The sequence below is a fragment of the Ammospiza nelsoni genome, chromosome 1 (assembly GCF_027579445.1).
Source record: "Ammospiza nelsoni isolate bAmmNel1 chromosome 1, bAmmNel1.pri, whole genome shotgun sequence".
NCBI lineage: Eukaryota > Metazoa > Chordata > Aves > Passeriformes > Passerellidae > Ammospiza > Ammospiza nelsoni.
In genome coordinates this window covers 79,979,209-79,991,843 of record NC_080633.1, presented here as the reverse complement: position 1 = coordinate 79,991,843, position 12,635 = coordinate 79,979,209, and the positions used below count along the sequence as shown (strand labels likewise).

At 37.5% G+C, this 12,635-nt stretch overlaps 1 protein-coding gene across 1 annotated transcript in view; it reads left to right on the top strand.

Annotated features, from left to right (window-relative positions):
• The window catches only part of TRIO (trio Rho guanine nucleotide exchange factor), a 248,319-nt gene that overhangs the window by 86,314 nt on the left and 149,370 nt on the right, over positions 1-12,635 (top strand). The window contains exons 7-9 of the mRNA XM_059485968.1: positions 4,629-4,820; positions 8,068-8,199; positions 12,226-12,456. Coding sequence (XP_059341951.1) covers positions 4,629-4,820; positions 8,068-8,199; positions 12,226-12,456 — 555 coding nt within the window. The remainder of the gene's footprint in view (positions 1-4,628; positions 4,821-8,067; positions 8,200-12,225; positions 12,457-12,635) is intronic.

Sequence of the window (12,635 nt, the reverse complement as noted above, 5' to 3'; positions counted from 1 at the left end):
TAACAGCAAGACTAAAGTACCCATGATTATATGATTAGTCTGTCTTGCATGGAAGAGTGGAAAAGACTGATTATGTGTCTGTCCACTCTTTTTCCGGCCATTTTCTCTACATCTGCTAAGAAACAAGAAAGACAAGAAGTCATGTGAAATGTGGGTAAGGAGGAGGATGTTGTCTGCTTGAACATTTTCTGCTCTTTTTGCTAGATCAGATGGCCTTGCTTTCATTACAGTTTAACTGTGCCTCTCCTTGCACTGAGGAGGGTTAAAATGCTTGAAGAGTGATGCAGGCTAAATGAAACTTTGTTTGGAGAAAGCTGACACATGCTACTATTAAAGGATGTGCTATGACTGCTTCTTGTCTCAGCATTGATAGGATATGAGTAGAAGTTACATTTTATTAACTATAATCCAAAAACTCCTATCTCAGTTGTAGGCGTATTGCGAAGTTGATTAATGTTCTCAGAACAGGCTGTTTGCATACACTAAAACATTTTATCAAGGTAGTAATCAAATCCTGAATGCTATCCAAAAAGAGAGTGTCAGAGATGAGCACTGGTGAGGGCTTTGGGATGTTAAAATAGAAGTGCGAGCACAACAATTGAATATCGCTAGGTTTGCAGAGTTAAAAAGATGTCTTGCTCAAATCCAGCCACAGGGACTGGTACAAATGAAAGCATGAAGAAAGTCAGGTGAGGTAAACTCACCTTAGCTTAGAGGTAGTGTAATTGTTTCCTCCTCCTTTGTACAGCTGACATATTTCACCCCTGAGATTCTTTTTACTTTAAATATGTGGTTTTATTTAGCCATTCATATTTGTGTCTTGAGATAGACTAGAGCACCATGTGAATTCTAGACTGCCCTTGGTTCTCAGGATTTGGGCAAATGAGAGCAAGACCACAGGTGTACATCTCTAAGAGAATCTTTACGGTGCCTGAACAGTTAATGCTTAGACACAATGTCTGGATGCCACCAGCCTGAGAATAGACTGAAAAGGTAAAATGAGTTCAGGCTATTTTCAGCTTCTGAGGAGCACTCCAAAGTCAGCAAGACTAAATAGAACAGGCTAACTGTGCAATCCTTAAGAGGGAAGAAGCAAGTAAACAGATTTTAAAAAGCAGTCAGTTACTGAGGTGTTAATACAGCAACAAGTACTTTCATGTTAATGAATCACAAACTAAGGGAACAGACAGTGGTGTTACTAAAAAGAAAATCTTATTTCACTCTTGGTACTTATTAGTGTGGCTGAACTTCAGATTTGTAAAGAAAATGCTCTGATTCAGTTGGTCCTACTAGAAAGCTAGGTCCAGTTCAGAGCCCCATACTTAGTGTTGTAATCGGAAACACATACATGAAAGTGGTGTGGCTGTAGGGAGAGTTTGAAGGCATGGGCATTTACTATGATTAAGTAAATGTGAGTGAAAAGTAAAGAAAGGAGGAAAGTAATGCTGGTGTTGGACTATATAGTATTGCAGTAAGATTCCTCAGGTCCACTGTGAAAAATTAGGAAAGAAATTGGATATTTGAAGAAAATTGGAGTGAAATTATATTGTATGTGTTCCAGTGCTGATAGCAGTGTTTAAATGGTTACCTGTGAATATTTAAAGGATCCTTGTAGTTGAAGAACACATTAAACACTTTCCTTAATTGCAGCTTGGATGTTGCCAAGTTTATATTTTTTCAAGGGAATAGATCAGGTTTTACCTTAGTTGTCCCGCATCCCTCATTGTTGAAATTTGTATTCCCAAACTGACAGTTTTCCTCTTGCTTCAAAACTGATACTAGAAGAAATGTTGGAAAACATGTAAATCATTAAAACAGGTGTTAATTCATACATTAATACTACACCATGTTTTGGTGGTCATTTATTTGTTTGTGAGGTGGCAGATGATTTGAAAATGCCATTGTTAAATTCATGGTATCACAGTAAAATAGTTCAAGCTCACTACAGTCTATATAGAGGTGCCAGTTATGATGCTTATGGACCATGTCACTGAGTTTGATTGCATTTAAAACTGAATGCATTATAGCCTCTGTGTCAGAAAACTGCTGTTGGAAATCTTGGAGCTTAACAAACATTTTCTAAACGGATCTGGGAAAATCAGGAAATAAAATGGAACCGTCAGGTCACCTGCCAGCTTTATTTTGTGTGAGCGTGGCATAAGTTCAGTTAGCTGATAGGCTGTCACCTTTATTTTTCCTGTGTTTGCCTTTCAGGCATGCGCCAAAGAATAACACAGCACAGTTAGGCAACTAATCTGTATTGCTTTGCTGAGCAATGCCTTTTTTTTTATTTGTATACTCTCTTAAGAGGGGAAATCTGCAATGAGGAATTTTCCAGATATTGTAAGGTGTCCTTTCCGCTTCTGGCTAAAAAGCATTTTAGAGAAGACAATCATGCTAAGTACGCTTGTATCATAACTAAACATTTTATTATGCAGTGACTTAAATTGTTACCTTTTAAGTCTTGTTACAATAATTGTGTGTATCACAATTAAAGAAATGCAATATCGCATTGCCCTTCACCTTTGAGACAGTTGATACACATGTAGAAGCTGCAGGTGGTGTAAATGAGGCCACTAAAGAAGACTATACCAGTTATTGCATCCAAGCTGTTGCTTCCTTAACTAAAACCAGGTTGTAAATGCATACAATAAATAAGATACTAGTCTCTGGTAAATGAGCAACAGCTCACTTGTAACTGTTTCTTATCTCTCAAGCAGTGTGCAAAATATGCAGTTGTCTTATAATAATGACACTGGAATTGCCTGTCCTTGTAGGAAATGGAACAAAACTTTTTGACCTTCAAGGGTCAATTAAAGGCAGTCTGATTGTAGTGAGTTGCTATTAGAGATTCTTTTCCTCCTTAACTAAATCTATTTCATTTGGGTCATTTCATTCTAAAATACTGACACTTAAAACTTTGGTAGATATATCATGTAGTGAGGTAAAAGGTTTAGATTATTGTACGTTGTTTTTTGGTTTTTTTTTTGTTTGTTTGTTTTGAGGCAAGGAATGTGGTGTACATAGCTTGGAAAGCATTCAACTGTCAGCATTTTTAATTCATATTCATGCTGCTATAGGCTGTATTCGTCCAGACGTGTGAAGCCTGATTGCCATGGGAAAATGAATGCATGTTAACCACAGCTGAGATTCAATTTGTTTTTCTTCATGTTTATAGTGCTGTGTTCATTTTTAACTGCTGTTTCAGAATTTCCAACACTGTTTTATTATGTTACAGAAAGAGTTCAAATGGCAGTCTACTATAGCCTTTGTTCTTTTCTGTTTTGGCACTTGTTTCTTCTCACAACTGTAAAGACCATCTAAGGGCTTTCTGTATTTGTTTAGCAGTCTTGCATTTATGCTACATACACTTTTAATAGGCCTAAATGCTCTCCAGTCTTTTAAAATTTATTGGAAATAGCAGATTTGTAGTCTGTACAGTTGTTTGGCTGTGCTTAAAAAGTAGAACATAGATGTGTGGGATAATGTAAAAAAGTAAGAGGTAGTATTGTGCAGAAAGGAAAGACAAACAACTGTTGTGCTAGTTTACTGAGCAGACCAGCCTGAGCTGTAGGCTGTGTCAGGTGTGCTCCTGCTTGCATACATGCATACAGTTTACAATCAGTAGGGACCTGTCCTAATTGCCACTCAGATGGGTCTGGACAGTGAAGCCTGGAGGAGCTGTAACACTTGCTCCAGCCAGTCAGTGTCAAGCTCTGGGCAATGGCTGGATGCCAGCAGGTCATGGTTCCACCTGACTTGCTCAATGTCTGGTGGTTGGACTAGGTAATCTCCAGCCTCAACAATCCTGTGATTCTAGCAACTTCATTCTAGATGCATGGGAGTCTGCCCAATTTGAAGAAAGCGTCAACTCTGTGTTACACGCATGTAGCTCTGAAAGAGTTACTCAGGAAGTTTTTGGTGGCAAAAACTTTCAATCGTTTTACTTCACGGGAATCAGAAACTCTTGACTGAAAATTAGATTGCCTAAGAGCCATCAATGACTTATGCCAGTATGCTGGAGAATACTTCTCACCTTGGTCTTTGTCTAATTTTAAATGCTAGTTCTAAGGCAGTATAGCAGCAAGCAAATAAAGTGTAAAACTGTTAAGCTTCTTGTAGCTCAGAATTCTTTATTTTGTTTCTTTAAAAGTTACTTTCAAAGTTGATGTAAAGGTTCACAGATGTTGCACACTTGCATATTGTGGATGGATCAAGAACTTAGCAATGATACTTCAATTTTCCTATATTGTGTGTGTCTGACTATCTTGTTGACTTGAATTTTTATAATTCAAGTCAACATTCAAGTAAACATTTTTATTCAGGTTGTTGTAAAATATGGTTATTTCTTCCTCTTTATTGTAATGTGTCTTCATGTAATATAAATTGGCTTAAGCTGATTGTTTACATGAGTTTTAGACTGATTATTTAAAGTCATAATTCTCACTTGTCAGTTATGGATAGGCTGCTACATTATACACCTAGATGCCAAAGTTTGGCATGCATAAGCTTGCCAAATAAAACCAGACTACTGATCAGTACTGTAATAAAGTAGAACTTCTTAGGAATATGCTTCTGTATTTAATTAGTCTGCTGACTTGCACTGATTTTCCCCTTCTTCTCCACAGAATGTGTATGTAAACATAAGCCGCATCATGTCAGTAGCAAGCCGCCTGATCGAGTCTGGGCATTACGCTTCACAGCAAATCAAACAGATTGCCAGTCAGCTGGAACAGGAATGGAAGGCATTTGCTGCAGCCTTGGAAGAACGTAGCACGTTACTGGACATGTCCTCCATCTTCCATCAAAAAGCTGAGCAGGTTAGTAAATGGAGAGGGCATCAAGTTTATATGCTGGAATGGGGAGTTGTGCACTTTGCTTTTGCTTTGGACAAAAGTGCAAAAAGTGATTGAAAAGGTTGACAAGCCTGAATATTTTTTTCTGCCAATTTCAATACTCAAACAAAACTTTGTTCTCCTCAGTTTAGCCCATTGGCCTTAAATTTTCCACAGCTTTGCCTACATCAGTGCAAGATAAAACAAACAAATTAGCTATATGAATAAAAATGAAGTGGACTGAAATGCTTAAGTATATAAGGCTTTTAAGTATCTATATAATGCCTTTTCTACATCTAGAAGCTGTCACTTCTTCTACTGTCCTCACCACTCAACTCCCATCAGTCCTTGAGTGTCAAGATTTAACTCATGATAATTGCTTCCAGAAAGCATAAGTTGAAGTGGCCTGAAAGTTGAGAAGTTAATTAACTGCCTTCTGAATCTGAAATTGTGGTGGGAGATGTTTACTTAGTATTCCATAGGAGATTCCTCCTATGCAAAAAAAACATTTTAGCTTTAGGCCTATACCAATTATTTTAATTAAGTCATTAACCATGTGTAACTGCCAGAGAAGAGGTACATGTAAGGGAAATAGGAATAAATATCCCCAAGTTAATAATCTTAATGGCAAAAGCATGTTTTGCCCTCAGGGGAGTTCAGTTCTGAAGAAGTTGCTGTGTGTGTGCAGTTGAGTCACCTGCTGATCTTATAGTGTGTCTGCTCTGGGCATCCCTGGTGTGTTCAGAGAGCAGAGGCTCTTGGATGGGTATGGCTGATGTGCTGTATGTAGATACTTTTCTTTCATTTTGCCTTGCTAAATTATATCCAAGGAAAGGTCTCATGTGTCATATAACTTTAACTTGGAATGAATGAAGGAAGCATTTGGGTGCTGGAAACTTCAGAAACAGAGGCGATACAGTTGATATTAAGATATTTTTCCCTGATTTCTGCTACATGGATATTTAACTTGATAAATATCTAGACATTAGAAGTGGAGTGTATTAAGATGCAAACTTTCATTGTGTTAGTGGTGGCATTGGCTTAATGTCCTTAAACAGACTAATATAATAAAATGATGTCACTGCAACATGTCCTTTCAGCTGGTTTTACAGAAAAGCTATATAAAAATGAGATTAAACAATTGTCTTCTGCTAGAAAAGTTGGCAGTCAGCTTTTGATAGACACAGTTCAGTACCTTGTTAATGTTGATGCTTTTCTAATTACTTGGGTCATTTGGGTTTGCATGTAAGCCTTTGAGCTATACTTGTAGGAGAGAGATGAATGAAATTTGAACAGGTAGGTATACCTTGACTCAAATGTGGTCATTTTTCATAACAAAAATAATAAATTACGCTAATCAGAAGTCAAGGGATTAAGTTTTTTGTGTGATTGTGTGCTGGGCAACTATAGCAAGGGTCAGTGTTACCTTCTTTACTACTGAATATAAGTGTGAACAGAAGGAAAGATAAAAATGAGAGAAAATAGTGCAGCATCTGCTGGGATTAATGTACTTTTAATTGCTCCTCCTTGCAGTTTTCATTTTATGATGAGCTGCGATGGATTGCCCTAGTTGATTTGTAAGATACCTGCCTGTGATATATTAGCTGTTTCATTAACACTGGAGAGCAAGTTCAAGGATAGAGGGTTTGGAATGTGAGGAATGACCCCTTTAGAGACTGGTGACGCTTGGCCTACATAAAAAGATTAAAATGTAGGCAGCCCAAGAAAAAAACACACCCTTCTTGAATGCATGTTTTCTCTTGCAAGTGACAGGTAAGGGTCACTGCCTCCTGTCAGGCACAGTGAAGGCTGTACCAGCTATCAGGGCCTGCTCACTGGTGCACATGGAGCTTCTGTTAATATTCAGTGCTTAACCTTAGGGATTTTTTAAACTGGCCCTTAGTGAGAATTAAAGAAGTATTTTAGAGCTATGTACTCCACCACCCTTCTGTGCAGCTGTCAAACAATAGAAGAGTACCAGAAGTGATCTATTAATTAGCTTTTCCTCAAAAGACTACTTGTGCTCCAAGAATTAAGATATGTATGATGGAATTAAAGGCCTGGTCTCATAACTTCTGAGTCTCAAACTTGATATGAATAGAGGAAATTTACTTTACAGAGCTCACATATGCTTGGCTGTACTAGGTTCAACACATGAAAACTCATGGAAAAACAGATTGTTTTTCCTCTTTCTCTTCCTAGCATAACAGGGGTATAAAATTCATGCCCCCTAGCAGCGAAGAAGTAAGTTGGCAGAACTTCTGGTTTGCATATAGCTGTGATGGCAGTTTCTTGTTTATCAAGACAGCTTAGCTTCAGAGATAAGTTAAATTGTCTGCAGAAGAGATTTCTGTTGCAGTATCCTCAATTTCCCCTGAAAGGCTTGACTCAAGCAACTATGCTGATATAGCTGTGTGCTCAAAGTTCAATGCTAGTCCTAAGAGACCTCCACTTAAGTTGTAAATCCCTTACATGCTTGCTGCTGTAGTAGCTTGCCAAATGGATTTAGTGCTTCTCTGCATGTAGAAGTTAGTTCTTTGGGGACTGAGGTGTGAATTCGCTGTGCCCTGACACTGCTTTGCTTCCTTGATAACCTCTTTCCAGCAAAAGATGGAGTGTTTCAGTGAATGGTTCACCAGTAATTCTTTGTGTGCATGTGCAAAGTAACATGGTTTTCTCTGAAGATTAAAAAGAGGTGAGGTGATAGACCTCATGATACCATGAGTGTCTGCACAGGAAGCTGATGGGTAAAAACCAAGGGTCTGGACTTGAAAGTAGTAGCATGTTTTACTTCCTTGTGTAAACAAGACCTTAGTTGGGTTTTGTGTTTTTGAAGTGCTAGGTGCAGGATGAAGGAAACTTCTTAGCTGCAAAGTCAAGAAAAGGAGCAAGAGTAAACTTGAAGCATCACTATTGCCAACAGTTAAATTGGTTCTGAAGACTGACAGCATCCAGCTAAGCCTGCCTGTCTCCTAACAGCTCAATGAGTTTCAGATACCTAAAAACACAATTTTCAGATACCTAAAAGCACAAGTATAGTCAGACTTGAATGTTTCTTTCTATTCTGATATAAATTTCTGGTTCTTTAGGAGAGAAATACTGTAAAGACTTTTTGCTTAAAAGAGGCCTTTTCAGTGTGTGTCATGCAGATGAATGTACTTTTGTATGTCACCATCATGTGTGTACTTCATGGTAGAACCCGAAATCAAAGCCGAATGTCTCTTTGTTGCAGTACATGAGCAATGTGGACTCATGGTGTAAAGCCTGTGGTGAGGTGGAGCTTCCCTCAGAGCTGCAAGATTTAGAAGATGCTATCCATCATCATCAAGGGATATATGAGCACATTACTTTGGCTTACTCTGAGGTCAGTGTTTTGTTTGTTTCCTCAGATAAAATTGTGTCATGTTAAGTTTGGATCATGATTCAGCACTTGTTGCATTAGGAGTTAGTTGGAAACTCGAGCACTGAACTTATTTTTAAATTTTATATGAATAGATTTTGCTATTGTTGTTCAAAAGTGAAATGTTAAAGTCCTCCCTGTAACCTTGGGAAAGAAATTAAAAGGATAGATTTAACCATGTGTGGTATAAACAACCCTTGGAACGCTAAAGTACTAAATATGTTTTAATTTGCATTTTCATGTTACTGCCTTTTAATAGCAGTGGGATACTATTGTTTAGGCATTTACTTCAAGGGAAGTTAGCTGGGCATTCTTTGGGAAGGTATTCTGTTGGTGTGGATTTCTCTAAGTGTATTTTGAAAATCCATCTCTGAAATTGCCTCACCAAAAAACCTTAACTACCAAAGGATGTTACTTGAGAAGCCAGCAGGTAATGCACTTAGTCTCATCAACCTTGCAGACACTTAAATGAGCTAAGGATGCCTGTGTAGTCAGCATTTGTAAGATTAGCATATCCTGTGCTGGTGCTCTAATCTTGGACTCAGCACACACTATTGTCACTATTTCTAGTAGTTGTATTTACAACTTAGGATAAAATATAAGATAAAATAAATGCTTATTCTGAAGGTGATCTATAAAATGATGACTCAACTATCCATTTGCTTTCTTTCAAATTTGGAGTTTTCTGTTGTGCATTACTTAGCAGAAATCAAAGTGGTATTCACTATTATTAGCTAACAGGTGTTTTCTGCATATCCTATTTTACTTGTCTTTCCTCCTTCTGTCAGGGTTGTTCTCATTGTTGGGTAAAACTGTTTTTGCTTTTCAATTGGACTGATGTTGTTCTGGATTAAATACAGGAGTTCTGTACTGAAATTCCATGTTTGGTTAAATCATGGTAAAAATGATCAGTGGACCCAGGATAGCTTAGGCCACAGCTTGCACCTGTCTTTAAAAGGAAGTTATGTGGGTTTTAATTAATGGTTGTGATTTATACATTACATTAAAGTTAAAACTACTTTCTGATGAACCAACTTTATTATAGGAAACTGAATCCTAAGTCAGGTCACATTTCATTTAGCAGTAAGGGAGGGTAAGTTTAGTGCTGATCATCTGTCCTATTGGTAGTGTATCAAAACCGGGTGTTTTGAGTACCTGCCAACTTAGGGCCTGCATAAACTTTGTGACCTTGAGTTAGATGGCCAAGGTCCATGAATTCTTGTTCTTTTGTGTAAAATACACATTGATATCCCTATTTTTGCTCTGTGCCATGCTTCTGTGTCAACTGATCTAATGACATACTGTCACACCTGATAATATTGCAGTTTTACCTACATGTAACTCTTTTAACTCATTCTTGAAAGCATGTTTTGTAGTAACGTTTCTTGACTTCATTGTAAGCTTTGATCATTGGGAGGGACAGAGACATAGCATGATTGTAACAGATTTATGTGGAGAGGCAGTCTGGGATGAATGCTTCATGAGAGTCCAGCAAGGAGGAGGAAGGTTAGATTTCTCAAGAATAGTGATTATGAAGGGCTGAGGTATAATTTTTTCTAGCTGGTTCTGTTTGGTTTGAGTTGGTTTTGTGTGAGTTCTTTGTTTCTTGTCAGGGATGTGACTGGATGAGCCTGCTGTTAAGTGTAAATAAGTACTGTTTAGGATTAGCATGTTAAATAATGTTTGCTTGCTGGTGATGCATAAAGAAAAGAAATTAGACTGGTAGATTATAGAATTGCTTTGCGATGTACCTTGAAAATTTATTTAGGATTTCAAAGCTGTAGCTTTTGACTTTAGGCTAGCTAGATATTTTAACAAAATCTTCACTGGTGCTGCTCAAAGGGATAAAAGAGAACTAAGTGCCTTTCTTCTGATTTCTAGTCATTACTTTCCCCCATCTGGTAAAAAACCAGTTTTGTCTTTAGCAACCAGAACTGGTGCAGAAGTAATAAGTGTATGTGTATGTACAACTTGTGTTCCTCCTCTGGGCAGAAGGTTTAATTTTGCTTTTTCCAAACGTGCCTTCCTTTTTGAAGATTGATGGAGGCATATTTCTGTGTCAGGATATTACAGAGCTATTGCTTATCATTATTAGATGTATTACTTCATTTCTGTTACAGTACGGAGCTCCTTTCATTTTGTGATGAATGAACAGTGGGGGAAGAGAGAGAGCAACACTTTGGGAATCACAACACTGTCATTCATTTTAGATTGCAATGTCTTGACAACACGGCTTGGTTGTAAGGTAGAAGACAGTAATTTTAAGAAAGTAAATGCTTTTAAGACTAGACAGTCTGATTTTACTGAGGGTAATTACTGTATATTACTAGTAAAGCAACTTACTAGCTTACGGGATGAGACAACTGGTATGCCTAAAAATCCAACAGATGTGCCTTAAATGAAGTTATATATATATATAAATAAAGTTATACATCTCACTGAAATCTTAAGGCAGTCATGCACTAGGAAGGAAGAAAATTTTAGTGTATTAACTCCAAAGGAAAATCTGTGCAGTCATTTGTTTTGTAAAGCTAATAAACTAATAAGATCAAGGGGCTGTCACAGTAACTTTTTTTCACCTAGATTTTATGGACTCTGAATGGATAATTGTCCATTATCTTGAAATACTTGAAGGATTTACTAGATAATTCCTCTGAATACAGAAAAGAAAAAAGGTATCATTGTAACTATGCTATGGACTATGCATTTTTTCTGCTGACCTGACTTTACTGGAGCTAATTTCAGAAGTGAGCATCATTCTCTGTGTTGATGCTCATTTCTAAAATGAAAGAGCTTGAACTGAAACTGAGAAATAAACTCCCTTGTAGCCTAATTATCAGAAAAGAATTTTCATTTGGATCTGTTTGACTACCGAATAACAAATGTAACATGTGCCTAGACTTAGTAGAAATTGTTGAAAAGAGCTACTGGGGGAAGGCCTTGGCAAATTTGGTGTTTCTGACATGGTGTGAATTTGATGGATTCAGGCTATTCTTTATACTTGTGTCTTGTGGTTTCAGATGATTTTTGTTCCTACTTGCTAAATGAGCTGTTAGAAAAGTTCTTTGCAGGTAGCTGAATGATACTGAATTGTAACAGCTCTCGGAGCTTCATGCTAAAAGTGACTGACAGGGTAAACACCAATGAAAAGTGGTTTTAACACTAAATGTTGATAGTGACCAGATTAGAGAGGATTTTTGCTTTTTAGTTAGCATGCAAGGTAAATCTGAATATTTCTGCTGTGATATAAATCAGAGAAGACAACAGTTTGAAATGACAAATGTTTCCTGTCAGTATCAGTAGTTAAACACATTTTGGAAAACAGTATCTTTCTATGCTATGTGGAAAGGGTTTAAGTGATTTAATCAGAATTAAGTTTGCCATAACAGCAGTTTTCCCTTGGCTTACCAGTAACAGTAATAATTTAGAAGTTGTAAATCGTGTCAGATTGAATAATGTACTAAGTTTTATATCTGTTGGTTTAAATGTATTTTTCAAATATTAACCTACGGAAAGTAACCTCCCTGTTCACCTTTATATCAAATGAAGAGAGAGATTGTTTTGGAAGGATAATTCTGGACAAATGCTTAATTTTAGGTGTTTTGTTGACTAGGGAAAGAGATGAGTATTTATTCAAAGTTAGATTCAACTAGTTTTTTTTAAAAAAGCTCACAACAACAACAAAAAAACTCAAACCAAACAAAAAATCCCGAAACTGAAGGAAAGTCATTCTTAAAGTAATGAAGAAATGGAAAGACAGGCTGTTATTTAGAAGAGTGATACTTCTTAAAATTATTTTACAGAGAAGGAGAATATATTTTTCCTATAGCAGCTGCATGTAGGTAATAATTTCTGCAATAAAATAAGTCTTCATCATTGCTCTCTGAGTTCTTGAAGACATTTAGAACTGAGAGAAGGGGTGGGGTACCAAGTAGTAGCCCAACAAGCTTTTGGCAAGACATGTAATTCTTCATCCCTTCTGGTGGTCAGGTGAGCCAAGATGGGAAGTCACTCCTTGATAAACTTCAGAGACCTTTGACTCCTGGGAGCTCTGATTCCCTCACCGCATCTGCCAACTACTCCAAAGCAGTTCATCACGTCCTGGATGTCATCCATGAAGTCTTGCATCACCAGCGCCAACTGGAAAACATCTGGCAGCATCGAAAGGTCCGCCTGCACCAGCGGCTTCAGCTTTGCGTTTTTCAGCAGGATGTTCAGCAGGTAGGTTTTGTTTCACTTGCCTGAATGCCTTTGTATTCTGTCAGCCTGATGGCACTGACAGGTGAGTTTTGACTGCTAATTTCCATGGGGTTTTTTGTACAACAAGTGAGTAGTTGCATGGGATTGACTGAATGATACCAAGTTCTCTGTATTATCAGAACTTAGCTATTGGCTATTAA